The following is a 25601-nucleotide window of genomic DNA, read 5'->3' as shown; positions in this document are numbered from 1 at the left end:
GATGCAGTGGTTCACTGGCAGGCCCGGCGCCGGCACATTGCTGATCCGGTGGGGTGTTGAGTGCCACCTCGCCCACTGCGAGTGCGTGTGTGCCTGTGCAGGTGGGCTGGAGCTCTGGCCAGCACGCGGTTGCGGTGACCAGTGACCTCAGCCTGCTGGAGCATGACGAGGTCGGCGCTGCCTGTCTTTAGGTTCTGTCTCACATCCAGCACCTCCAGCTAACTCGATCAACCAACCTTGTTCCCCTCCACGAGCAAAAGAATCTCTGCCTTTTGCAACACGGCTCGCAGCGGATATTCAACATCTTTTCCCCAACTTCATCAGGCCCGGGAGATTTCCTGCACGCACCTCTCCAAGCTTGAGCGCCGCGCGTTCGCGAGACGCCCGCCTCCCCGCCATGGCCGGCAGTGACGCTGTCGACAAGCAGAAGCTTGTCAAGGACTTTTGCTCGGCCACCGCCGCCACCGAGGATGTGGTGCGTACATTCCAGCCATGTCTGCGTACCCTTGCCATTTGCTGACGTGCTTCCTCCCAGGCTGTCCAGTATCTCGACGCCCACCACTGGGACTACGTCTCCGCCGTGAACAGCTACTTTGCCGATGACGACGACAAGGATATCGCGGGGGCCAGCGCGGCCGCCGAACCAGCATACACCGGCCCTCGAACCCTTGATGGCCGGCCGGCCCCTCAGTCGTACCAGCGATCCGCCCGCGGCGCCACCTCGCAGCCCAAGAGAAAAGGCGTCGCGACGCTGGGCTCGCTAGGAGGCAGCTCCTCCCACCATCACGACGACGATGACGAAGACGACGACGACTACAGCGATGGCGATGACGATGGCCGAGGCAATCTCTTCGCCGGCGGCGAAAAGTCCGGCCTGGCCGTGCAGGACCCGAAGCAGGAGGGCAGTGGATCGCGCGGCATCATCAACGACATCTTGGCCAAGGCCCGAGCGTAAGTGTTACCGCCATACGCACATCGGACAGTTCCCTAACGTCAAGCAGTAACTCTTCGCGGCCCGAAACCTCCGACCCAGAGGCTGGCCCGTCCCGTCCGTCCCGATTCCGCGGCACAGGCATGACCCTTGGCGGCGAGGGCGTCGAGAGCCGAAGCATCCCCGATCCTCTCGGACCCGTCCGCCCCAGCAACGCGGAACCTCAGGAGCGAGTCTTGCACATCTGGCAAGACGGCTTCAGCATCGACGACGGCGACCTGCGCCGCTTCGACGACCCGGCCAACCAGGCAGACCTTGCTATGATACGGTCCGGCAGAGCGCCCCTGCACCTCATGAACGTGCAGCATGACCAGCCCGTCGACGTCAAGCTCCACCAGCACGACACCCCGTACACGCCGCAGCCGAGGAAGTACAGGCCCTTTGGAGGTAGCGGACAGCGGCTCGGCAGTCCCGTGCCGGGTGCGGGCAGCAGCCAGGCGTCCACCCGGGCTCCAACATCGGGCACCGCGCCGACCGCCTCAACCTCTGACGCTGCTCCCACAGTGGACAGCTCGCAGCCAACCATCATGATCCGCATCCAGATGCCCGATGGCACCAGGCTCCCCGCCCGTTTCAACACGACGCACACCGTCGGCGATGTATATGGCTTTGTTCAGGGCGCGTCGCCCGAGACTCGAAGCCGCCCTTGGGTCCTCGCGACCACGTTTCCCAACAAGGACCACACGGACAAGGACCTGGTGTTGGGAGAGGTCCCCGAGTTCAAGAAGGGCGGAACGGCCGTGGTCAAGTGGGCATAGATTGCGGTGGCAGCTGCGGTTGGAATGCGGGAAAACATGGCTACAGATCAGGGAGCAAAGTAGCAACGTAGACAGGGCCTGTCAATGAGATCAGGCGATTGCCAATTGAAGCAATCATCAACTGCATAGGGCTTTATATCGTGATGACACGGGGACATGTACAAGTGGTTTTCATAACGTCGTGCCCGAGGCGTAGTGGCTCTGTTCCAACATCCCCAACACACGCCATACAACAAGGTATCGCTAAACCCAAACGCCAGACTGAAACAATCATTGGGGCCAGGAACTGCGTGCGTTCGGTACTCGCTAAGCCGCCGCAGCAGGCGCGGGAGCTCCCGAAGCCTGGCTCACGGGCCCGTCGAGGAACTTGAAGTGCTCGATGGCGATTTGGCAGTTGAGCATGGCGGCGTTGAAGCGGGCCTCTCCCGGCGGGAGGACGACCATGAGGTACGTGTTTGTGGTGAACTTGAGGATAAAGAGGTTGAAGCGCATGCCGGCCTTGTGCTCCATGCGGATGAACTGCTCGGCGTTTCTTGGCGTGCCCGTGAAGCGCGAGATGCTCTGCTTGAAGTGCTTCATAATGTTGGACATGCGCTCGAGGCGGTCCTCTGTCGGGTTGCGGTGGCCCTCGGGCGAAGTCCAGCTGGAGACGGCGAGGAAGGACGTGCGCTCAAAGAGCAGCAGCTCCTCTGCCTCTATGGCGACGCCGAGGTTGGCGAGGTTGCGCTCGATGACGGGCAGGTTGGGGACGAGGTCGTGTATGATGGAGGCCCAAGCCTTGTAGAGGCTCTGGTCCCAGATGGAGGTAGCAAAGGGTGTGAGGTCGACGCCGGCGATGTCGCCGCCGACCGAGGCGACGTACTCGGCCGTCTTCTGCTTGACGAGGCGGACGCGCTCGTCGTAGACGGACTCGCGGGCCGAGGGCACGACCAGGTCCATCTTGTGGATGAGGACGTAGATGTTGGCCGAGGGGGAGAACTGCAGCAGCGCGGAGAGGATGGAGACGTAGGTGGCGAGGTCGCGGTCGACGTCGCGCGACTCAATGTCGAAGACGTAGATGAGGACGCCGACGTTGGAGAAGACGTGCACGCGCTGCTGCGAGAGGTAGTTCTCCATGAAGGCCTCCTGCCCGCCGCAGTCCCAGAGGTTGAGCGTCAGGTTGCCGAGGAACTTGACGTGCGAGAGGTCGATGTCGATGGTGGCGCCCCTATTCATTCACAAGAACGTCCCACCAGAGTCAGCGACTGTCTTTTTTTGCCCTTGCGCCAGGGGGAGTATCGTCGCCACCGCCAGCAGCAAAGGGCGTCACGACGTATGCCTCTCCCCCACCGCCCAAATGGAGGGACGGGGAGAGGGAACGGTGGTGGGGGGAAGGGTGGTTCAGGCTCACAGGCGGCGCGTGTCGCGGGCTATGTAGTTGCTAAAGATGATGCTGCGCATGCTCGACTTGCCGGAGCCCGACTTGCCCATGAGCAGCACCTTTTTCTTCTTGGGCTTCTTGACCTCGTTGCGCACCTCGGCGGCGGGCGCCGCGGCGGCGCTGCCGCCGGTGAGGCCGTCGGCGGCCGAGGAGCTGTCGTGCTGCGGCGGTTGTGACGCCATCGCGCTGGCTTGCTCGCTGGCTTGCTAGCTTGCCGGCTCGCTGGCTTGAGGGAGGAGAGCAATCGGCGCGGACGGGCGGGCGGGCGGTGGGCGGGAGGGAGGTCGGAGCTGGGACGGGTCGGGTGTGGTTGTGTGTGTGAAGTCGGGATTGAGGCTCCCAGTGGACGGACGCAGTGGGCAGGCAAGGCAGGTTATCGGCGGTTGCGGCGTGGGGCCGCCCGGTACCTAGCTCATTAGGTCGCAGGCGTACCCGCCGTAGCGCCCGCCAAGCTGTGGGGAGCTGCCCTGAGGAGGCTGGAGCATCACAAGAGGCACCTATCTTTGTCGCCATGACACGGCATGCTAGCAAAAGCTTTGTCATAATTAAGCCTTGGGCGAAATATTTACGGACTGTAGTAAGTTGGTCACATTGCTACGACGGCTAATTTGCTCGATAGTAGTCCAATTCGCTGTCCGCGACTGATTTGTGATCTTTGAAGCAGCTTCAGCTTGAACAACGGGCGAGGCGCTGCACGTGGATCGCGGACGGAGCTTGCCAATATAGAAGACATATTCAAAGTCTTGTAGAAATGAGACGCAGACAAGCCAATTGATATCGAAAAGTCGAGACCGAAGCTCTTGGAGGCTCATTCGGACAACTACGGGTAACCGGCGAATCGGCGGGCTATAGGGTAAGCAGCTCTTGCAGCAGTACACGGCTCTACGACTGTGATGCGCGACGCTGCACTACATCTACACCATCATCGAGTCTTTACACAGCAGCACATTGTCAAGCCAATCTCTCGCAGCATGGAATGATTCGTCAATGCTCATGGCATAAACTACATGACGCATATGCAGCAGACTACTTCTTCTCCTCGAGCTCCACACGGCCGCCCTTTTCCTCGTCGGCAGCCTCCTCGTCGAGGACCTTGCTCGACACATCGCTGTCCACGCCGGCGACCTTGTGCTCAAAGTCGCGGCCGCGCCGCTCGGGCCCAAACATGGTGGTGACGATGATGCCGAGCGCAATGATGACGGTGGCGATGCCCATGGTCGGCCCGTAGGCCTCGACCCTGTCGCCCGTCTTCTTGGCCGTGACAAACGTCTTCTCGGCGATGGCGTTGACGATCTGCGCCGACGGCGACGAGATCATGTTGCCGACCTGGTACGTCACGCCGGGGAACGTGGAGCGGTACGCCACGGGCGACAGCTCGTTGAGGTGGATGGGGATGACGCCCCACGCGCCCTGCACGAAGAACTGCATGAAGAAGCCCGTCGCGCTGAGCGCGCGCTCGCCCTCGGGCAGGATCCACGCGGGGATGAGGATCGCCGACGTCAGCGCCGACACGATGATGGCGCGCCGCCGCCCGACGAACTGGCTGAGGTAGCCGATGATGCAGCCGCCGACGCAGGCGCCCGCCTTCATGAGGATGGACGCCCGCGACGCGCCCGCATTGTCCAGCTCCTTCTGCGTGAGCATAAACGTCGTGTACGAGTCCTGCGACGTGTGCGAGTAGTAGTTGAACCACGTCATGAGGATGACGCAGTAGACGCACATCTTCCACTCCTGCGCGAGCATCTTCTTGGTCTCGCGCCAGAAGGCCCCCGGGGAGGTGGCCTTTTTGCCCGCCTTCTTCGCCTCGAGGAACTGCTTCGACTCGGGGAACGGGATGCGCACGAGGCCGACCGCGATGGAGATGCCGGCTGTGATCGTCGTCTTCTTGTCAGCACACGATATACTTCCGCTGGTGTTTACAAGGAGTTGCAGGACAACGCCAAGACATACCGCCGATCCAAAAGACCGTCTTCCACGAGTCGACGCTACCGCCCACGCCAAGGTTGGCGCACGCAGCCAAGACGTAGCCGAATGAGTAGCCCTGCTGCAGGATACCGGACATGAGGCCACGCGCATTAGCCCTATAAGTGACGTACGTTTTAGCACATCTCCTACATGGCTGAAACGAAACATCAGTCAAACTCTCCAGGTAACTTACGGGCACTGCTCCAGAGCCATGGCAATGGCGTTGCCGTACACGCCACCCATAAAGAGCCCAAAGAGGCTGCGCACGGCGAGGAACTGGGAGAAGGTGGAGCTGTAGATGGTGGCAATCTGCAGCAAGCCCAGGATAATCATGTTGGCGACCATGGGCCACTTGCGGCCCCATTTGTCGCCCGCGAGGCCAAAGACGGCGGCGCCTACGGACCGCAGCAGCAGCGTAAGGGTGATGGCGGTGCTGATGTCCGTCTTGGAGCGCGAGTAGTACTTGGACAGCTTCACGGTCTGGATGGAGAGGGCGTGGAAGTCGAAGGCATCGGCGGTCCAGGAGACGAAGCCGACGAGGAAGAAGACCCAGTCGCGCGCCGATAGCTGTGCCATGAGGCTGATGGGGTTGACGAAGCGGTCGGCCTCGTGCCACTCGCAGCGCGTCTCGCCATATTCGTTGGACACGACGACGCGCTTCTTCCAGATGAAGAGGTCGCGCAGGGACTGCTTGGCCGTCGCCAAGGTGCCCTTGGCGAGGTCGTCGGCCTGCTCAACCTGCCCCGTCGACATGGTGGAAGAGAGCAATGTTGTTGGCGGGAGGGGGGCTGCAATGACAGACAGTCGTGAAGATCTGTCAATGTCTTTGGGAAGGGAAAAAGAGAGAACGGAGAGAGGGAGTACGTATGCGGAAGAGCTCAGAGCGGCATCTGGCGCATGGCACGCGGGGTGTACGACGTGTTTATATAAACAGGAACAGAGATCCTACATGGCTCGTACATCGTCTTGCCTCGGGCCGGTCGCACGACATGTTCCAGAACGGGTGGGATGTACGGTACCGTACCAAGTCACTCACTCATCCATCCACTACTCGCTCACCGTGGGCTCGAGCTCGCAGCCAGCAGCCCACGCACAGCGGCGTCACCGGACGAGTTTACGACATTTTCCGAGGCACGAACAGGGATGTCAAGCCGTGGTGTGCGCGACCAACACCGCGCGAAACGCCAACACCGGCTGCAGGGCAAAGGAAGGGGAGAGCAAACGGCCCCCCGGATCCGATGGCGGGGGGTATCGCGATGCCGGACTGTGAGAGAGCTCCATCTCGGAGCAAGAGGACCAGTGGTGTGAGTGAGTGAGTGACGGAGGTGGATGAACAGCAAAGGTGGCCAACAGACATGCTGCTGCACATATGCAGCCACGCCCCCGGAAACGGGCTGCCCGGCCCACCAACAGGGTTCAAGGGCGTGGCACCCACAGGGCCGAGCTGCGATCCGCGGCGGGCGACCTTCTGCGTTGGGCCAAGCCGAGGAGCAGATCTGGGGGCCGGCGAGGTGGCTGCCGGGAACGCGAGGTGCCTGTCTGGTGGTTCCTTGGTGGAGGTGAAGGAGGAGGAGGAGCAAGAAGTGCGGTCATCCTTCCATGCGGCGCTGGAGCTCCAACTAGTCCCCATCCCCCCCCACCATCCTGTTTTGTGGAGTGAGCTATTACACGCACCTCACGTCCGTACTGTACTTTCGAGGTGGGTGAGGAGGGATCTGGGGAATGGAGGAGACATTTGTGGAGGGCCGTCCTGGGGGCTCCAGCACGCGAAGCGCGAAGGTACACATGTGCACTGGACCGGGAGCAGGGAGGAGTGTCAGGCCAGTGACATGTCGTCGCGCCTGGGATGTCTTTGCTGGAGGGGGGAGAGAACCCTCGGCAGGCAAGACGTTTCTCAGGCAGGGAATCTATTTCTGACGTGCCTGGCTGTCTCACGGCCGGGCTTTCGCCACGGGATTTGCACGGGGTGCCAGGAAACTGAAGCAGTGGTGCTGAAGAGGCCGGCGACAGGGTCATCCCCGCGACAGCGGGTGTTTGTTGCGGGCGGTGTGACGATCTGGAGGGACCGCGGCAGGGGAGCGGCTGTCGATTTCACAGGCCCTTGGTCTGTGCCGGTCCCTGGAACCGCGCTGCTCAGGTCAGGCGGCTGCACGCACATGGCCCGTCGAGCCGTGTCATGTGGTGAAACCCAGTGCTGACGGCGCATATGCATAAGAAATATGGCCCATTGAACGCTTCGTATCTGCTTGGGCGGACCACTGTTAGCCCCATCTTTGCCGCTGGTGCTCTGTCTCGCGTGCTAGGTTTAGGGGTGATTTGCAGTGAAATGTGTTTTGGCTCAGCAATAGGCTTACCTGCACGCTTAACATTAACCTTAGCCGGCGAGGTTAACGTTAAAAACCCCGTGCGGGACCAGACACCAACCCACCCACCACCAGCAGCAGGGCGTCGCGCATCCCACGTCAGCGCTGGTTCGCTGGAGATTGACCGAGACACAGCAGGTGTTGGGCAGGCAAGCATGGGTATGGGTGGTGGTGGATGGGGACTGCCCCCCGCACGAGGTGGTGAGAGGGGGGAAGATCCTTGGAGTCTCTGGGGCAGCAGGCACACACACCAGCCAGACACACAGTGTTTACGGGCCGGTGGAGGTGAGGACGGGCAAGAGTGAGAGAGGTCCTCAGCGGGATGTGGAGATGAGTGTTAGCGCATCGCAGGGGCGCTCTCCATTTTACGGGGCCGTGGATGCGCGCCTGCCGGGTCTGGATCCGGTTCTCTCGTTCTCTGCCTGCCGAGTCGTCGTACTACTACTCCTACAACCCGGGGGGCCTGCATTTATTGCAGCGCCATGAGTACGACAAGTAAACGCACCGTAGCATCCCGAAGCGGAGGTGTCAAAAATCACGCCAGTGCGCTGCAGAAAACCCCGGGTTCTCCGCGGTGACATGACTCGCATCAAAAGTGAGCCCGGGGGAGATCGTGACTGCACAGACTGGAGAAGAATGGCGCGCCCATGACAGATGGGCGGAGGAATTTTTGTCCATCCAGGGCGCCTTGTGTAGGGTTGACTACGTGAGGTGGGCAGACGCCCGAAAGCATTGACCTCAGTGGCGCAAGGGGGCGACGACCCGGGCCAAACCGCAGCGGTTGTTTGCGTTTCTTTACACCAAATGAGCCAGTGACGTTATGGAAACGCGCAGATTCAGCAAAGACTCGATAGCTTTGCGTTTCATATGTACAAATTACGCAAACAAACAGGTATTCAGGGCAACAGTGGCTGTTGAGGCCCTCGTTGCCGCTCGGTCATGATTAGCTGTCTGGCTCCGCAATTGTTGTATAGTTGGTCACGCCGGTCGAATATTCTTGGTCAATTGACAGCATGACCTTTGTTCTCTAGCTTTGAACCGGTCCGCGAAGCCATTTTTTTGGCATCATATAAGTTACGTGTTGGGCATTCATCTCTCCAGTCGACGGCCAGAGCAGCAGCAGCGGACTACGACGTAAAACACTTGGACGGCACCGAGGCATAGCTCTCCAGAACCACTCGGTAGACTAAATGTATAAATTGGATCTCCGGGCCGCCGGCAAGGGTGCTTCTTCAATATAGACTCACTCGATTCGATCATCACCATCTCGCCTCGGCCTCTCGCGGCGACACTTATCTGCGTATATCCCTACTTCCCGTCAAACGGCAGTGTAACCCTATCCATCAGACACCATGGCCGGCAATGGCTTCGAGTGCCCCCACGGGACGTGCGACCCGCGCCAGATCACACAGCAGAAGGGCTCGCCCTGCCCCAAGTGCGGCACCTCTCGCGACTTCCCAGTCTCGGAGCACCCAACCGTCCCGCCGGGCCCGGACATGTGGTACCCGCTGCCCGGAGGCGGCAAGTACTACCTCGACGAGCAGAAGCGCAAGTACACCAAGGGGCCGAACGGCGAACACCACCTCTTGCGGCGGCGTCGCGCCCTGGGGTGGTTCGCATAGATGGATCGATGCCTATGCTGGGCATGTAGGTGGACCTATTCCGGTCACCTCGAGGAGCGAATGGGGGTGAGGCCTCGAGGAGCCCTGTAGCTTGTTTGAGAGAGCATGATTCGCATGAAAATAGACATTGATGGAAAGCTTTGCGCATGTGTCCCACGTGAACTGCATGTGACCGATACGCGACAATGAGCCTCAAAGCCTTGGCGTTTACGAGACCGCCTCGAGTATGAGTATCAAACATACGGAAACGTCTACAAAGGTACACGATACGCGCACCGCGTGACCAAAATTAGCTCTTCCAGATCGAATCGTTTCTTTGAGTTTGAGACTGCGCATCATACTCGTCTACGATCCTTGTGCGACAGGTTCATGCGACCGACCAGCCGCCGCGGCAAAGCTCCCCAAACTCGTTGAACCACCGCCCAGCATCGTTGGTCGCTGGACCTTGACCGAAACAGTGGAGGCCGGGGGGTGCTGTGGCCCACAGCCGCTTCATGCCAGGGGTCATCCTGGTCCTTCCTCCTCCTCCTGCTCCGCCTAGCCACAGTGCGGAGACATTGTCTGCGGGGGGGCCGGGACAAGCATCCCAGGTGAAGGTCCGTGGAAGCTCCCTTGGCCCCTCCCGATGCGTGCGGCGCTGGGCGCGGTGGCTGGCCGGGGACATGGGTCTTCGGCAGACGTGCGCGGGAGAGCACACGCGATGCAGTGCGCTGCGGTGCTGTGGATTCGCCCGCCGGGCCGGACATAAAGGGCATACAGGAGAAGGATTCGGGGTGCGGAGGAGAAGGAAAGCCGCCAATGGCGAGGGGGCAAGTAGGCACTGCGCTGTGGCGCCATCTCGAGACGGCGCGTCCATCGGTGAGTTGGTCGCTGACACGATCGAGTGTTGGTGGTGTGGTGTTTGCTGTGCGCGCCTTTTGCTCGTCTCCTCCTGTCCTTGCCCTTCATCCCCCCTGCCCCCTCCAGTTAAGGCCAGACGGCAGCATCATGTCCGTCAGACAGAACGCGTTGCGACCGTTGCAACCGAACTGGGTAGGGCTGTTTCGAAACATGCCATTCTGACAGGCCGTCCGTCTGTGCAATAGTGTGCTGCGTTAGACAGCTTTGACATCGCCAACGGCGTTGCATCCCCCTATAGTTCCGGCTCGCCTCGTCGCAGCGACCGTTTGTTGTCTCGCATGGCAGTGTCGCAGCAGCGCCAGGCCAGTTGCTCCATTTTTGCCGAATTGTCTCTCCATTTCATCCAAGCGGGCAGCAGCGCGCGGGGGTGGGATGAGTGGGTGTGTGTGCGGCTGCCGATCACGACATGATGGAGTCCTGGTTCTGGGTCTGGCGGTATCAGTGCATGCTCCGTACAGGACCTTCTCGGGCAGACGGAGTCAGGCCATGCCTTTTAGGAGGCTTTTCTGTGCTCGTTGGTCTCTCCACCAACCAAGCAATAACCACCTTGGAGGCATGCATGCCGGCGCGTGCAAAACAGCAGAGCAGCAGCTCCGAGACGAGCCACGTGCCGGTGCTGTGCGTGCTTCTTGCAGGCCGCCCAACAGTTTGCTACTCACTCATGGTCCAGTGCTCTCTCCCTCGCGTCTGGTGCGCTGCCAACTGCCGGCTCTCATTCTCACATAACCAAAGGGACGATGCACCTCCTTGAGTACTGCTCAACCGAGGGAACAGAACGCTGGGTGAAACCGGAGAGCAATCATGGTGAAAGGAGCGGACGGATGCCCGCGCCCGAGTCAGTCAGTCCGTCACCGAAGCGCCACGCCGCGATTCCTTCCGTCCAGGGTGAAGACAGACAAACACCACCAACCAAACCCCAACACCACGCCCACCACCATCCACCCCAAAGCCACCGCCGCGTCCCCCTCCTTCTTGTCCCGCAAGCCCGCCGGCTTGGCCTGTGGGGGTTCCCCCCAGGGCCTCTGATCCTCTCACAACCGCGGAGCCACCGCGGCCAGAGGATCCCAAGCCAAGAGGCCCGAAGCGGCAATGTGGGCGCCACCAGGAAAGCCACTCTTTCTCTCCCCTGCCCTGCCCCCCCGTCCCCGTCCCCCCTCCCCACAGCGTCCTGCGGGATCTGGGATTCCAGAGCCCTCACCAGAGCTAACACCACCTCCCCAAAACGCTGGTGTCTGGAGAGCAGACAAGCAGATACGCAAGCCAAGAATTCAGCAGAGGCGTCCCCCCGCGCACCCGGGCTGCCAAGCCAACGAGAGCATCCCACACCCAACGCCCGCCCTTCGCGTGGCTTGCACGGACTGCTGCCGAACCTGTGTCTTTATCAGTGGGCTTGCTGCAGAAGGCGGCGGCGGCGCTGCAGCCGTCGACATCATGGCGTCGTCAACGCATGCGAAATTGCCGAGTCTCCGACAAAGGTGGTCTTGGCGTGAGCGAGGCCCTGCACTTGGGGATCATGATCCCTGGACGGCGGGGTCTGCGTGGCGGCTGTGTGCGTGCGTCTAACTGCTGTCGGACCCGCGCTGTGCGTGTTGTGCGTGCTGTCGCGGATGCACGTTGCCACAATTTAGCCACAGCAGTGGGTGACCTCCTCGACTTCTTCGATTCGCTAAGACGGCAAAGAAGCAATCGGCTTCCCCAAGATGGATTCCAACTCGTACAGCAGGCTGTAATGCTCCCGTACGGCGCATGTCGCTTGGATCCTTCTTGCGGCCTGGCCGGTGGGTTGGGGTTTTTGCTCGGTGATGCTTCGTGATTGCGCGGCCGCTCGTGTAAGTGGGCTCGCGTTGACTTGGCGAACGTTAACAACTCCTCCCTCATCTCCCGCCACGGGCACTCGCTCTGGATATCTGCGAACACTCTGCAACCGGCGAGTTGTTTTCGTCTTGAACCGGGACCGAATCAGACTATACTGTATTCTACGGTCTTTTATGGACCGCCTTGCTTGGCTGTTGTGTGATTTGACCGAGATGGAAACAAACATCCCCGTCGAACGGCGCCACGAGGCTGGGACCTGAGGCACTTCCGACCGCCAGCGCCCGAAGGATGAACCGCCGTTCGTTCTCACCCGAATCTCCCCGGACTCTCCTCCCCGGACCGTCCACCTCTAGAGTCTCCCCGGCAGGGATTCGGTGGCACGGAAGTTGTTGCTGACCACGGCGCGCGGGAGGGAGACGAATGTAACCGGCGGCGCATGCATTGACGCTCGTTGCAGGGATGAGGTCCGGAGCTCGCTGCCCACGTGCGTGCGGTGCACCCAGCAAACAGCCGCATCAAATAGGCCACATGAGGAACGAATACAACCTTAAGGGCATGCAGCATAGAGGGAACGATGCGGTGAGCGAATTTCGACACCACCGTCCCGTCAACTATTTCTTCCCAGGGCTGAACCCGTCGGAAGGAAGGGCGGTTCTGTTTCCGGGATGTGAACTCGGCCTGCCCCAGGCTTGGTAGATTTCCGGCGTCACATCGCGCCTCGAACGGATCATTCCGCTACCTATGCCTCCAGGCTTTCAGGTCCCGTTCCAGAACCTTGGATCCCACGAAGAACGCGGTCTAGAACCATGGGGTTGTCCCCATCCGTACAAATGTAGATTCGCATGTACTTCGTATAGACGGCAGATTTGTCGAACGTCAGGTAGCAGCAGCTCTGTGACTTTACCTGCTGCTATTTAGAGCTCGTCTCCAAGATAGCATCCGAGTCGTAGCGTCATCGTCATCGTCATCTCCAAACGATAAGCACAAACACGACCGCTGCACCCCGCGTTTGAGAAAGCCCCCGCCCAATGGCCCGCAAGACATGTGGAAGCAAGAACAATGTAGCCTCAAACCTGCATGGGAGGGAGCTTGCTAGCGCTCCGGTAAGCAGTTGCACGGCGATTCACCACCAGGACGGCGCTCCAAACGGCAACTGCGGCTTCGGAAACCGAGGCTGCACGGTAGACCTCCAAGAAAGGTGATGAGTATGTCCAGGTTCAAGTTCAATGTCAATGTGTCAATCTTTGGTGCTGCGCTATGATTCTGACTAAAGTGAAAACTTTGGCTCGACGCTGGTGTGCCGTGGGAAATCGTGACGAAGACGCTTGTGTTAGAATGAACCACGTTTCGACCTTGGCAATCTGCAAAATATAAGCCAACACCTTCGCCCACCTGAGTCACGGCCACCACGAGCCGTCTGGAATCTGCCTCTCTGCACTTCTAAGGGAACGTGCCCTTCTCAGGGCCAAAATATCCACGCGCTGGAATAGGCAACCTTCCAATCTGCTTGCCATCCATGCCGGCGCCGCTGACTGTATTCCCCCACCACTTCAGGGTCTTGGGGTGATAAGACACGGCGAAGAACATGACGAGAGCGCAGACAGCGACTCCGACCTGGAGCGCCGCTGACAGAGTGTAGTTGTACTTGGACCACCAGGCCAGCCGACGTCTCGGCATCCAGTACATGAAAATGTAGGAGAGGATGAAACCTGGGGTCTTGTACGACATATTGGACGGCGCCCAGTGCTGAACTCCTTGAATGACGAGGATGGGGTTCAGCCACAACAACGAAGCCACGAAGGGAAACAGCGTCTTGTCCAGCTTTGCAAATGTGTTCGGGCGGAGCGACCGACGCAGCTTCTCCTTGACCTGCGGGAGGTACTTTGGCCCGTAGTTCTGGCCCACGAGGAAGACGAGCGCGATGAGCGCGCCGATGAGGAAACACCACTTCAGGATTGGGTACAAGTGGCCAAACATGCGATCCGACCCGAGAAGCCCCCACATGAGTGAGTTGGCATAGAGCGGCGCGCCGTCGTTGGCACACGTAAACCTGCTCGGTTGGTCTGGAGTGCAGAGTCCTTCGACGTTGTTGAGGATAAAGTTCTGCGTTCCAACGGCGACGAAGCAAGTGATGATGATGGTGCCAATTTGGGAGCGGAAAACGGCTCGCGGTGCCATCTTGGTGTAGTGAGCCATCTTTTGATCTTGCACATAGTTGTCGCCGTAGCCCGCCAGTGCCCACGAGCCAAGGGTCTGTCCGAAGAGGAAGGCGTTCGGGTTGTTGGGCAGGAGGTAGCCTGTGATGATCTGAATGAGAGTGCCAAGACTCAGGTTAGTGCCCGTGGTCGCAGAAAGCAGGGACAAGGGCACCGCGAAAACGAGGTTGATGCCGATGATGAGGAAGACGAGCCACACGGGCGTGTCCAGCGGGTAGACACTGACGAAAACACACGACAGGATAATGGCACCAAAAAGGATGACAAGGAACCACCAGTCGGGCACCTCCTTGTATTTGGCCATGGTGCGGCTGTGCACGTCCATTGCATCCTCGTAGTTGCCCTTGCCATAGCGAAGGCCCTTGTAAAAGTCAACGTAGGCCTTGGATACCGTCTTCCACTGGTTGAACATCATGTAGAGAAAATAGACGGGGTAAAAGACGAAGTTGGCGGCGACGGTGAGGATGTAGCCTGCCGAGTACAAAGGCATCGAGTACGCTTGGTACTTGTCGAAGTCAAGCTTGTTGTTTGTGACGACATTCTGAACCTTGTATGGTGTCCCGTCGTTGGCAAATGCTGACGACGAATTAATCGGGATGTAGCCTGTGTTGTAGGCGTTCTTGTAGAAGATGGCCAGGATGATGAGCCCGCCAAAGATGCTGCCAAAGTACATGGTGCACGTGCAAAAGAAGGGCTGTGACAGCGCTTGATACGACGAGGTGGCGACATTCCAATCAAAGGTGGTGATGGGGTTGAAGTAGCCGAGACCCATGTTGGAGCCCGTCAGCAGGGCAAGGAGGAAGTTGTCGGGGGCGATCCACGTCATCCAGTTGAACTGCGACAATGCGGTGAAGAGGTAACCGGGTAGCCAGTAGTAAATGAACATGCCGGCGGCGGTGTATAGGAAGAACCTGAACCGGGAGATGGTCCAGCCGTTGATGTTCTCGCGCGGCTCTGCCTTGGTGAGAGCCCTGTTCATGGCGATGATGGGCAGCAGGGTGGGCCACAGGGCCTTGACAGGGTACACACTGAAGCGACGGAGGTAGCCGGCGAAACCCATGCCCATGAGCTGGGTGAAGAGGGTAAGCATCAGCTGGTACCCGAAGTGGATGAAGTCGAGGCCATAATAAACGGGAGAGCGCTGGACAAGGATCATGCCGTAGGCGTTGGTTGTGTAGATGGCAATGTTGTAGGTGATGGTGGCAAACATCTGCTCCTTGAACGTCCAGGGCCCAGGGTTGAGCGTATGACGCGAGCCAAACGCAGTGAAGCCCCAGTCAGGGAGAACCTTCTCAAGGAACTTGCCGCACGGGAACAAGAAGATCTGGATGACATAGCTGCCGAGGCCTGGAAAAGAAACCTTCAGCATCTCATCTCACGCCGCTGGGTCCCTCCGTGTGGATTGAACTCACTGATGCCAGGGAAACGCGAGTTGAAGAAGGTCGCGATAAAGGTGCCAATGATGGCCCAGCCTATGCCCAGAAAGTAGGCGCGGAACGTTTCAATGGGCACCTCATCATCGATGGGGCTGGCGACAGCACGGACACCGGGGTAGGGCGACGAGTACTTCATCATGGTTGCATCAATGCGCAGGTCGCGGTCGTAGAACTCTCCGTAGGCCTTGGGCCCCAGAAGGAGCTTCTGCATGCGCTCACGCATATCCGAGGGGAAGTTCCAGTCGTCCGAGTGAAATTCGAGCGACTCGGTGATGATGGCGATGGCTTCGTCTTCGGACATGTTGTTGATCTTGTCGAGGATATACTCGGCCTCGCCGTTGGGAGCAAGCGTCTCCATCATCTCATGAGGGATCTGGTCGCCGTAGCGGCTCATAATGCGGCTCAAGGTCGGCTTCTCCTCAGAGACGGTCTGGATGGCGGGGGAGCTGTCGACATCATCGACAGCTTCGACCCTGGCGCGGGCCATGATGTTGGAGAGGGAGCAGGAGCTGGGATGGACAAGAGGGGAACGACCCAGTGCTTCAATGGGTCGACAGCAGGACGCTTTGCGACACACAAGGGAACGACGAGCTGGCCAAGCCGTCTGGATATATTATATCAAGTGCAGGACGGGAAGTGGGTGACGAGAAAGGGCATGAGGGGTGGCATGGAGGTGTCGTGCTGTTATACCTTTTATATCTTACCCCGGCTTCGACCAAGTACAACAGGGACGGTACGTTATGGCTCCATGCAACAGTACGCGGTCAGTACTTGCAAGCGATGCGGAGAGTCTTGCAGCGCGACTGGAGGAACAGGGTGTGCTTCGTGCTGGGAAAGTAAAATGCGTAGGGAAGGTACTCCCGTTCGAGGTACCTGTGCAGGTACTTTGTCGGAGCACTACGGGAGGGAGGCAGGTACCGCACCTTGGCAGGCACGAACGTGAACTCGCGAGCTGGTGGGCTCGAGATGGTGGCTCCTTCCTGTCTCAGTCGCGCCTCCTGCCTCCTGCCACCTGCCACCTGCCACCGTGCCGCGGCCGGCCCATGGCATGGCCGCGCATTGCCGCCGTGCAGTGCGGGCAAGCGGGCAAGAACGCCAGAGGGCGGGAGGGGCTGCAAGCTGGAGCCCACCTTGGATACTCTGGCTCGTCTACCGTCCGGACTGGGCAACACGCAGGTAAGTACATGGGGTACGTACGATGGCTACAAGCTTGGAAAAAATGGCAGCGCAGGACAGCACGAGGGACGGGCAAGAGCGACGTGGGCGTTTCCCCGACGCGGAGCCCGCGACGTGCCCAGAGCGAGCAACCCCCCCCCCACAGGGGTCCCAGAAGGGCTCCCCTCGCCTGTTCGCGCTGCCCGGGGCGGCCAGTGAGCGGCGGCCGGTGCGGTGGCCGCAGCAGTGGAGGTGGCCACTGTCGGCCGACCCCTGGCCCCTCCCTCCCCGCTGTTTACAGCGTGCCTTGCCCCGGCCCAGTGGCTGAAGCAGTGGCCAGATGCCGCGAGCCGAATCCCGACTTCGAGAAGAACAGGCCACGACAGAACCCCGGGTTCTCCCCGAACAAACAAACCACCGCCCCTCCTTCTCCCCCGCAGAGCATCGACGAGTTAGGCATGGCACGCAGCCCATCACCTGTGCCGCCGCGTTATACCCATTTGCGCCCGTCTGCGCTCGCAGCCGGCGGGCGGCCATTGGCGGGCTGGCCCCGTCACTCCACGCCACGCCACGGCCCCGTCCATGCATGGCTGGCGGAATGCAGGTCAGCTAACCGCGACGGCCAACCCACCAGCCCTCGCGCGAGCAGCACATCATGAGATGCGGGCGAACAGCGCAGCGCAAGCTCCTCTTCTAGTGTAACCTACCATTGCCGTCGAAACTCACTGCTCGGGCACTCCTTGCCGCTCGCTCATCTCAGGCTGGGCGGCGCGTGTGTTGCCGTTGAGTAGACAATCTGGGCTGCAAGGACTCGACAAGGACCACCGGGCATGCACGATCGATCTGCCAGGGGCTAGACGTTGAACACTGACACACAGCACAAATGCCACGTCCCGCCGCTGCAGGTGCACGGGTGCCCCGCGCGCGCGCCAGGTACCGGGGAATCGCAAGTCAGTTGCTGACTCCGCCATCACACTGCCGCCTCTTGGGACAGCGCACGATCCGACACGTACCAACTCGGGTAAGTTGCCCAACCATCCCTTCAGAGCTGGCCAATGTTACATCCAAACCTTACAGACAATACGGGAATATTTATGTCCGATAGTGTTCAGTCCAACCCGAGGTTGGTCTGACCACTCACCGCAGCCATCACTCTGCCACGATGGCCTCACCTGGTGGATGCTCGCCATCTCGAGCTGTTGGATCCGGCTCGTGAAGCCGTCCTGCACTGTAGACTGCCTGCATCTGCACCGCTGCGTGCGTCGAACCGAATCACGGCAACCTTCGCCCCACTTGGCGACAACATCGTCACAAGGTCGCTCCACGATATTGGCTGTCAGAGACAACGACACATGTATTGGGCCGTTGCGAGGCTCTCCGACTGTTGTTACATCCTGTCATGGATTCCAAGGTTTGCAGCACACTTGCCTAGCCAGTCTGTCCATCTCTCGCACGATACCTCGCATCTCGTCCACACCCAGGGAGGGACTAATGGCACACAGCCGCATGACAACTACTCCGCGCAGCTTTGTCGTGAGTATCCCCGCAGTATTCTCGGCGACAAGGCGCTTAGAGATGGCAACGTTTAGCTCGTTCCGCTCAGCGTCCGCTGTGTCACTCGGCGCGAAGCGGAAAGCGAGAATAGCCAAGCTGGCTGGGCTCACAATTTCCCAGTCTGGCAACTTGCCCAGTTCCTCCTCCGCTGCCTCTGCCAGAGAGAACCCGTGGTCTATCATCTCACCGAAGCGCTTCTCCCCGAGCACTCGGAGGGTGAACCACAACCTTGTCGCGCGGTCCCCTCGCGTGAGCTCGAGGCCGCAGTCCCAGAAGTTGGGCACTTCGTCGTCTGCCAACGCATCGCGGAGGTAGTCACCCTGTGACGCGAAGCTCTCGAGCAGCGTTGTCTTGTCCCTAACAAGTAAGATACCGCAGTTGTACGTCTGGAACAGCCACTTGTGTGCATCCCAGGAGATGCTGTCCGCGTGACAAAGCCCCGCCGTCAAGTGACTGTGCGTAGCGGACAGAGATGCAGACGCTCCGTAGGCTCCATCCACATGTAGCCATATGCCTTTCCTCTTGCACAACTCCGCGATCTCGGCCAGGGGGTCGATGGCGCCCGTGTTCGTCGTGCCGCAGGAAGCGACAACGACAAATGGGGCGAGTCCGGCATCACGATCGGCCTGTATCGCCTGGGCTAACTTGACAGGATCCAGCCTGAAGGTTTCATCGGATGGAACTTGATGAATTTGAGAGCTGTGAAAGCCAAGGATGCGGAGGCCCTTGCTAACAGAGTGATGCGTCTGCTCGGAGACATAGATGACCCCAGAAGACTGCTGTCCACGTGGGAGCCGGTGATCTCTTGCCAGTGCCATGGCCAAGAGGTTGCCCATGGAACCCCCGGAAACGAAGACGCCGCCGGCAGTCGTCTCTGGCAACCCGACCTTGGCCGCAAGCCAGTCAATCATTGTCTTCTCCACGATGCTCGAGCCGGAACCTTGCAACCGAGACCCGGCGAACGTGTTGAAGGCACTGGCCAAGACATCGCCAAGCCAAGCATACGGGGATACTGGCGACGGGATAAATGCCATGGCCCGTGGATGGCTCATCCGCGCGCGGAAATCGGCAATGGCGAACGCATCGTCAATGACCTGGTTGATATCGCTGGGCGGCCCCGGCGTGCTGAGTTGACGCAAGTGCGCATAATCGGATTTTTGGGCGACCTTGAATAGTGGCTGGTTCTTGACGTTGTGAGTTGCGGTGAGGAGGCGGGGCAGGATGGACTGCAGGGTTGTGCAGAGAGCATCCAAGTCTTCCCCGAGGGGTGATGGTTGTGAGGAGCCCATGCTCAGAGTACAGTGCAGACCACCGTACAGGCTCGTGATGCGGCGTGATGTTTCTTCGGGTAATTGACCGTTGACCGTCCCCTCGTCACCACATCACCCAACGCCGTCGCAGGAGGCTGTCGTGCCCTTGTTATATCCCCTCACGCGGCAGTTCGACATGGAACAGTGGGTCGTTGGGCTTTAGCTTGACAAGCTGGCAAGGCGTGCGCCGCATTGAACTAGTTTGACATCGCCAAAATGGTCTCGACCATTTGATTGCTTTTGTCCGTGTCGTTGAGACATTGTAGGCCGCAACTCAATTGTCAATTGGAATTGCTGGAACTACCAGCGGTTTTGAAGAGAAGCATTTTCGAAGATTCTCTCTTCAAGCCTGACGAACTCGTTAAGTCTCAAAACCGTCCGTTCGGCCGGGGTTGCGTGTTTGCAGAAGGCGAGCTTGCGCCAAGAAGGGGGGGGGGGGGGGGGGGGGGGGGGGGGGCCATTGTCATGACAAGACATTGCCACAAGGCGCGCCCCACTTGCATCAACGACATGCCGACAGCCCGATCTCCGGCAGCCGGCCGCGTTGAGGATGACTGATACCTAATGCCGTTCTTCCTGAGTCAGTGAATCTGCATAGTTTTGGCCGCTGGCGATTGTGGAGATGGACGGGACTCGGCTGATGACCCTGAACTCACCGCCGTCTTTGCTCCGTCGTTTCTGTTGGGCGGCGGTTCAGACGCACGGATGACGGTGCAGGCCTGCAGGGTGCACACTGCACAGTACGGATAATCTCCACGAGTGAGGGGATGAACGGACGGGTGGTTCCAGGAACCGAGCAATTGGAGCGTCACAAAAACGGGGCGAACTCGTACCTTGCATGTCACATTTCCTCCCGTTCCGACGACCCTGCCAGCCGGTTCGATACCTCCTATCACCCGTATGGATGTGGATCGCCAACATGAACTAGATTCCCCGCTACGGTGTCTGAACAGCAACACGGCATAGTCGCTGGGCTTTGAGGAGTGAGTCAAGCTTTGAGCCCGAGACGTGTAATTCATTGCACAGTCAGTATCTACCTCTGCAAGCGGACAGTTGGGAGGCTGGAGCCCGGATGCGCTGATCGCCACGCATGCTTGCTTCGGCCCTTCCTACGAAACGAAGTAAGGTGAGCATGTTTTCTTGTACAAGGCAATCACCGGTAATTTTCGGACACAGACTATGATGTCGCCGCACGGCCAGGCGCAATTAACAACGATCCACCTCACAAACACTTGTTGGGGCACAGCAGCACTCATTGGCCGTAGCACAGCGCTGGATGGCGCAAAGCCACACGCCAGTTGGATCGATGGCGAGTGATGGAGTTACAGGTTATTATACTGTGCCACTCTGGAGCAGAACACAGGACAGACCACAGCGCAGCCAACAAGACAGACAAAACCGCCCGTAGCACAGTCTGAGCAAGACAGAAAACCTGCCAACCCGTTTTGCGACTGGTCTTCGGCCCAATCTGACGGAAATTTTGCGGAAATGTTCAGTCTGTGGGGAAGTCCTTGAAGAAGTCTTGGCTGCCTCGCTCAACAGACGTGCCGGTCACCATGCGCTGAACACAAACACTCAAACGATTTGAGGGGACGCTGATTCAGGCTCGCATTGCTCAGCAACAAAATGGGGGAGACAGACCTTGGGCGCATTGTCAACGACGGCGAGCGTTTCTGCCCCGGACAGCTTCTGCCCACAGAGGACACGCTGCGAGATTTGCGCGACAAGTTCCTATCCGTCTTTGACGTCCCCACCGTCCTCGAGACGCAAACACTGCCGTGGTATTATATCCACCGCGACTTCATCAGCTCAGACCCGGAGAGGGCGCCGTCGGGGCCAATTCCCGGAAACGACTTCCACGCCACAGATCCACGCATCACGGCGCGTCTTGCCGCTTGGGGCGCTCAACTCCAATTTGACATCTCGTCGGCCGACGCAGATGCCCCTCACCCAAAGCCACTCCTCGTGCCGCTCAAACACATCAGCAGCCACCCCGATCCTGGCCCAGGCGGAATAGCAATTGTGGAAAAGGCGGCGAAGCTCGTCGAACAACTCTGGCCTGATGCGCTGATCGGGCCGTCACGGCGGCGACATGTCGGTCTCCAGCTGACGGATGTCACTGCTCCTGAATACCACATCTTCCACTGGCTTGCTTCGAAGCAGTTGAACGCGGAAGGCGTAGCTTTGTGTCTTCTTTCTCGAAATAGTCATGGGAAACTAGTCTGTTCCAGCCAGAGCTACGTGAGCGACAGTCTGACTCACCTTGTGCGGCTCAAGCTTGGCTGATCTAGTTCTAATGCAGGCTTTTACAGCCATCCGCGACCGATCAGCCCAAGAACTTGAAGCTTCCGCCATCCCAGCATCCCCATCGGGTACTGTACTGCAGGGCAAGCCGTTCTCTTCGGGTCAGATATGGTTAGTGAAGAGCCTCACGAGCTGAGACGACTGCGTCCTGACTAAAAGTGGTTATCCCCAGGTCATTCACTCGGACTCAGATTCAGCCATTGTCGTTACCGATAATAAGCGCCATTCTGTGCCTCTTGTCCGATCCTACGAAGAGCCGACTGCGCGTTCACGACCCGTTCGCCGACCGGGACATGTCGTGGTGTCTGGATGGTCTCCATGGGTTCAGCCGCGAAGCAAAGCCCGAACAAGGACCTGCCCACGTCAGCGATGAGAAGAGCCTATCGTCGGTGCTCGGCACGTCGTCCAATTTCTGGATACATTTCCACGTGGTGTTGCACTTTTATGGCGTGGACGACCCTTGGCCGTCGTGGGCGTACGGAGCGAAGACGGGTTCCGGGGTGCGCGTCGACCGTGGCCGATTCACCCTTCCTATTCGGTTCGGGCACAAATCGCGCAGTATGGCATTCATAGAGTGCCGGACCTGGGTCGCCATGAGAATCGCGACACCTTACCAGCGCCATAATCCGGCCGCGTCGCCAGCGGTGGTAGGCGTCATTGTCGGGGATACGGGCCACCGTCGACTGAACGTGACAGAGCAGTCGTGGGATGAGCGCGGCTTACAATCTCCAGCTGGGGCAGGAGGAGTTGCCCTATTCCAAATGGTGCTCTGGTCGGTGCTAGACGACTGGGAGAAGGGTTGGAGTCGCACACTCGACCGGGTCGAGCAGACATTCAAGATCCGAGTTCGTCATTCTTCAAGTGCAGACGCTGATGATGAGTGCTAACGCACCTCTGTGAGCAGCTCGATAGCCAAAGAGACGTCCCGCGGCTGGATCAGCTGCTATCCGACACGACACACGAGAGCTCTAGGACGTGTTCCAAACTCATTTTACTGCTCAATAGCTTCCGGTCACACATTGACATTGTAGTGGAGTCAATAAGTAATGTCAGCGAAGAGTGGTCGAAGACGTACCCGGGCAAGTATACAGTAAGGTTGGAGCGGTTCGACGTTGAGACTCAAGAAGTGCTGCTGCAGAACTGGAAGAAGGTGCTGGCTCACCTGAATGTGATTCAAACGCGACTACACGGACGAATAGCGAGCTCGGTTGAGGAACTTCGAGTATTGCGAGAAGGGTTCATCTGAGAAGGAGGGAGAGCAAGCAGTAAAATTCGCAGGAATTCAAGTCTCATAGGGAAAATGACATGCTCAATGACAACGCTCAAGCCCAGAGCCGGCAAGGCCGGTCTAAATATCCCGGTTCAACACTGCCACACACGTCGACAGTGCAACCACAGCATCCAGCTGTCTGTCATCAAGAACCAGCACGCAGCAGTTCTTGAACCAGTTCTTGGCGACAAACTGGGCAACCGGCACACGCTTCTCAAACTCGACAGTCTTGTACAGAACGCCGCCCTTTCCGCCCATGGACATGTCCCACAGGTACGGCACCGAGTCCTTGACGAACGTCTCCTGCTTCTTCCAAATGCTCACGGGGCGCACCTCGACGTCGTGGCTCGAGTGCGGGGACCCTTCCGGGAAGCGCACCTTCCAGACGCTGTAGTGCTTGAGGACGGGCATGTCGAGCTCCGCGGCGACGGCGCCGCCGGCGGACGCGTCGTGGAATTCCATGGTAGAGGAGAAGGTACCTCGCGTGAGCTCAAAGGACCAGGCGGAACGATCATTTTTCTGTTCCGAGGCGGCGCGCTCGACTTCGTCGCGGAGGCTGTCTGGAATGGGGCTTGTGCTGGAGCACGGCGATAGTGTGACATTGGACGTCAGGTCGAGGACGTGCAGCTCGTCGGAGAAGTCTCCACTTGATGAGTTGATGAAAAAGACCTTTGTTGGTGTGAAAGATGGTTGCTCATCAACGGCGAGCGTTTGTGTCTTCTCGGTCATTGTGGCAGACATGGTTGTGAGGCTTGGGGGGAGGTCGTGTGCTGTGGTGGGGTGTGGGGACGTCCACAGCTTGAGGTGTGCAGCAACAGGTGCAATTGTATGGCGGCAATTGTAACAAAGACTGTTATTTCTCGAAGAAAGAAGAATGACAAGTTCCTGGAGAAATCCGAGGAAAAGCTTTCCCCCCTTTATACTCAAGCAATGCTCGTGGCAGATATATCCATCGTCTCTCGTTTATGTCGCGTTCAAGGGTCCCGGGCACCTCGCAGCATCATTCCCAATCCGGTAATCGCAGCATCATTCCCAATCCGGTAATCGCAGCATCATCCCCAATCTGGTAATCGCAACACCCACAACCCACTACTTAGCCTCTTGGCAGCTACCGCGCATTCCCAGCAAGTTCCCACCTGGGCGTGCCTCGCCCATCATCGTAACCCGGCGGGTAGGAACTCAGCTCCGAGGCAGGGTGCTGGTGCTGCGTTTGCGTCTGGCCTGGCAATTCGGACCCATGCCCGGCTACCGGCGCCATGGTGTACTGTCCTTGAGTTGCGATGGTGGTGGACCGGCTGACAGGACTGGTTGGAGCTGGAGGCGCGAATTGGCTGTTGAGCTCCTGCGGCCGGTTGTCGCCTCCTGTGACCCCTTTTGACTGCGAGACGGGCGAGACTGTCGGCGCTGGCACCGCCTTCCTGACTACTCCGGCAGCGCCCTGGGTGTAATTCTGGTAATCCTGTGGTTGCTGCTGGGGTGGCGGCGGCTGCTGATAGTAGTTCTGCTGCATCGGTGGCTGCGCGTGGCCAGGACCCGCGTTGTAGTTGCGTTGACGCCGCCTCATCCATAGCCAGAAGCCAAGCCCGAATGCAAGCAGCGCCGCGACAGGAACCGCAACACCAACTCCAATCTTAACTGCACTGTTGTCCTTGGGCTCCGGTGTCGAGGTGGCGAACACGGTTACGGTTGCTGCTCCTGTCGCTGCAAGCAATGAGCATAAGTTGGAGTCATTCAAATCGGAACGTTTAGAAGAGCAGACGACACCTAAAAGAATAGACTTACGTTGCGACTTGGTGGCTACGCCACCTCCCGAGGTCTCTTCGGTTTGGGTCGGCACCGAGTTGGGACCTCCTGTCTCTGAAGGCCTGGAAGCCTCCGCCCGAGTAGAACTAGGCGAATCCGCCGTCGCAACAGCCGGCACCCACGAAGATATCCCAGGCTGCGTGTACCCGGCTCCCAGGCAGTACGCGCCGTATATGCTCCGCATGATCGACCGGTCTTTCGAGGCGTCGCCGCCCGCGCACGCTGTGCTGACGCATTTGTCGATGAAGGCGCTCGCGACACTCACGGACGCGCTGGCCGTTGCGCAGTAACAGTCGTTGTCAAGTGGGGAGCCGCATGCCATCGCCTTGCCCAGATTGTAGTAGGATTGGACGAGGCACCCGCCGACGCAGTCGTGCGCATTGTCGGGTACGTTACTTCGGATGCTGACCTGGCTGGCCGTCGCGAGACGTGTTAGGAGGGCCAGGAGGAGGACGCGTTGAGCAAAGACGGGCTGGGGTCTTTGAAACGCCATGGCGGGCTTCATTGAGAGTGGTATTGTTGGAGGCCAGAGATCTACTGTCTGTACGGAGTTGAAGGTGATGCCCCAAGTTGGGCGGACGGATACCGTTTAGTGAGTGAAAGGTGCAAACCGGGTCGCGATCTGTCCTAGTTGCTCAACGGAGGGGACAAGACCATTGCTTCAAGCACCAGGAATCTCCTTGCCCGGGTAAAGCACCCAGACAACACCAAACTCTCCC

General features: G+C 59.2%; 9 protein-coding genes across 9 annotated transcripts; 3 read left to right on the top strand and 6 right to left on the bottom strand.

The window, feature by feature from the left end:
- Positions 1 to 397: 397 nt before the first annotated feature.
- PLICBS_009750 (uncharacterized protein) lies at positions 398 to 1749 on the top strand (the record flags this gene model as incomplete). The annotated part of the gene is made up of 3 exons (XM_018325370.2): positions 398 to 475; positions 536 to 951; positions 1002 to 1749. 3 exons carry the CDS (start codon positions 398 to 400, stop codon positions 1747 to 1749), a joined length of 1242 nt encoding a protein of 413 aa, XP_018176764.2.
- Positions 1750 to 2055: 306 nt separating this feature from the next.
- On the bottom strand, positions 2056 to 3351 carry PLICBS_009749 (GTP-binding protein gtr1; the record flags this gene model as incomplete). The annotated part of the gene is made up of 2 exons (XM_018325369.2): positions 2056 to 2956; positions 3140 to 3351. 2 exons carry the CDS (start codon positions 3349 to 3351, stop codon positions 2056 to 2058), a joined length of 1113 nt encoding a protein of 370 aa, XP_018176763.1.
- An 844-nt stretch (positions 3352 to 4195) lies between these two features.
- PLICBS_009748 (uncharacterized protein) lies at positions 4196 to 5887 on the bottom strand (the record flags this gene model as incomplete). The annotated part of the gene is made up of 3 exons (XM_018325368.2): positions 4196 to 5037; positions 5120 to 5250; positions 5328 to 5887. 3 exons carry the CDS (start codon positions 5885 to 5887, stop codon positions 4196 to 4198), a joined length of 1533 nt encoding a protein of 510 aa, XP_018176762.1.
- A 2962-nt stretch (positions 5888 to 8849) lies between these two features.
- Positions 8850 to 9119, top strand: PLICBS_009747 (uncharacterized protein; the record flags this gene model as incomplete). Its single annotated transcript, XM_018325367.2, has 1 exon — positions 8850 to 9119. The coding sequence occupies one exon, from the start codon at positions 8850 to 8852 to the stop codon at positions 9117 to 9119; it is 270 nt and encodes an 89-aa protein (XP_018176761.2).
- A 4155-nt stretch (positions 9120 to 13274) lies between these two features.
- PLICBS_009746 (uncharacterized protein) lies at positions 13275 to 15973 on the bottom strand (the record flags this gene model as incomplete). The annotated part of the gene is made up of 2 exons (XM_018325366.2): positions 13275 to 15397; positions 15463 to 15973. 2 exons carry the CDS (start codon positions 15971 to 15973, stop codon positions 13275 to 13277), a joined length of 2634 nt encoding a protein of 877 aa, XP_018176760.2.
- A 2065-nt stretch (positions 15974 to 18038) lies between these two features.
- On the bottom strand, positions 18039 to 19484 carry PLICBS_009745 (uncharacterized protein; the record flags this gene model as incomplete). Its single annotated transcript, XM_018325365.2, has 1 exon — positions 18039 to 19484. The coding sequence occupies one exon, from the start codon at positions 19482 to 19484 to the stop codon at positions 18039 to 18041; it is 1446 nt and encodes a 481-aa protein (XP_018176759.2).
- A 1647-nt stretch (positions 19485 to 21131) lies between these two features.
- On the top strand, positions 21132 to 23055 carry PLICBS_009744 (uncharacterized protein; the record flags this gene model as incomplete). Its single annotated transcript, XM_018325364.2, has 4 exons — positions 21132 to 21746; positions 21808 to 21920; positions 21982 to 22654; positions 22714 to 23055. 4 exons carry the CDS (start codon positions 21132 to 21134, stop codon positions 23053 to 23055), a joined length of 1743 nt encoding a protein of 580 aa, XP_018176758.2.
- A 102-nt stretch (positions 23056 to 23157) lies between these two features.
- On the bottom strand, positions 23158 to 23820 carry PLICBS_009743 (uncharacterized protein; the record flags this gene model as incomplete). The annotated part of the gene is made up of 1 exon (XM_018325363.2): positions 23158 to 23820. The coding sequence occupies one exon, from the start codon at positions 23818 to 23820 to the stop codon at positions 23158 to 23160; it is 663 nt and encodes a 220-aa protein (XP_018176757.2).
- A 367-nt stretch (positions 23821 to 24187) lies between these two features.
- On the bottom strand, positions 24188 to 25066 carry PLICBS_009742 (uncharacterized protein; the record flags this gene model as incomplete). The annotated part of the gene is made up of 2 exons (XM_018325362.2): positions 24188 to 24780; positions 24862 to 25066. The coding sequence occupies 2 exons, from the start codon at positions 25064 to 25066 to the stop codon at positions 24188 to 24190; spliced, it is 798 nt and encodes a 265-aa protein (XP_018176756.2).
- Positions 25067 to 25601: the final 535 nt, after the last annotated feature.

Source organism: Purpureocillium lilacinum (genome assembly GCF_023168085.1).
Source record: "Purpureocillium lilacinum CBS 284.36 DNA, scaffold_7, whole genome shotgun sequence".
Lineage (NCBI taxonomy): Eukaryota > Fungi > Ascomycota > Sordariomycetes > Hypocreales > Ophiocordycipitaceae > Purpureocillium > Purpureocillium lilacinum.
This window is presented reverse-complemented; position numbering and strand designations above follow the sequence as displayed.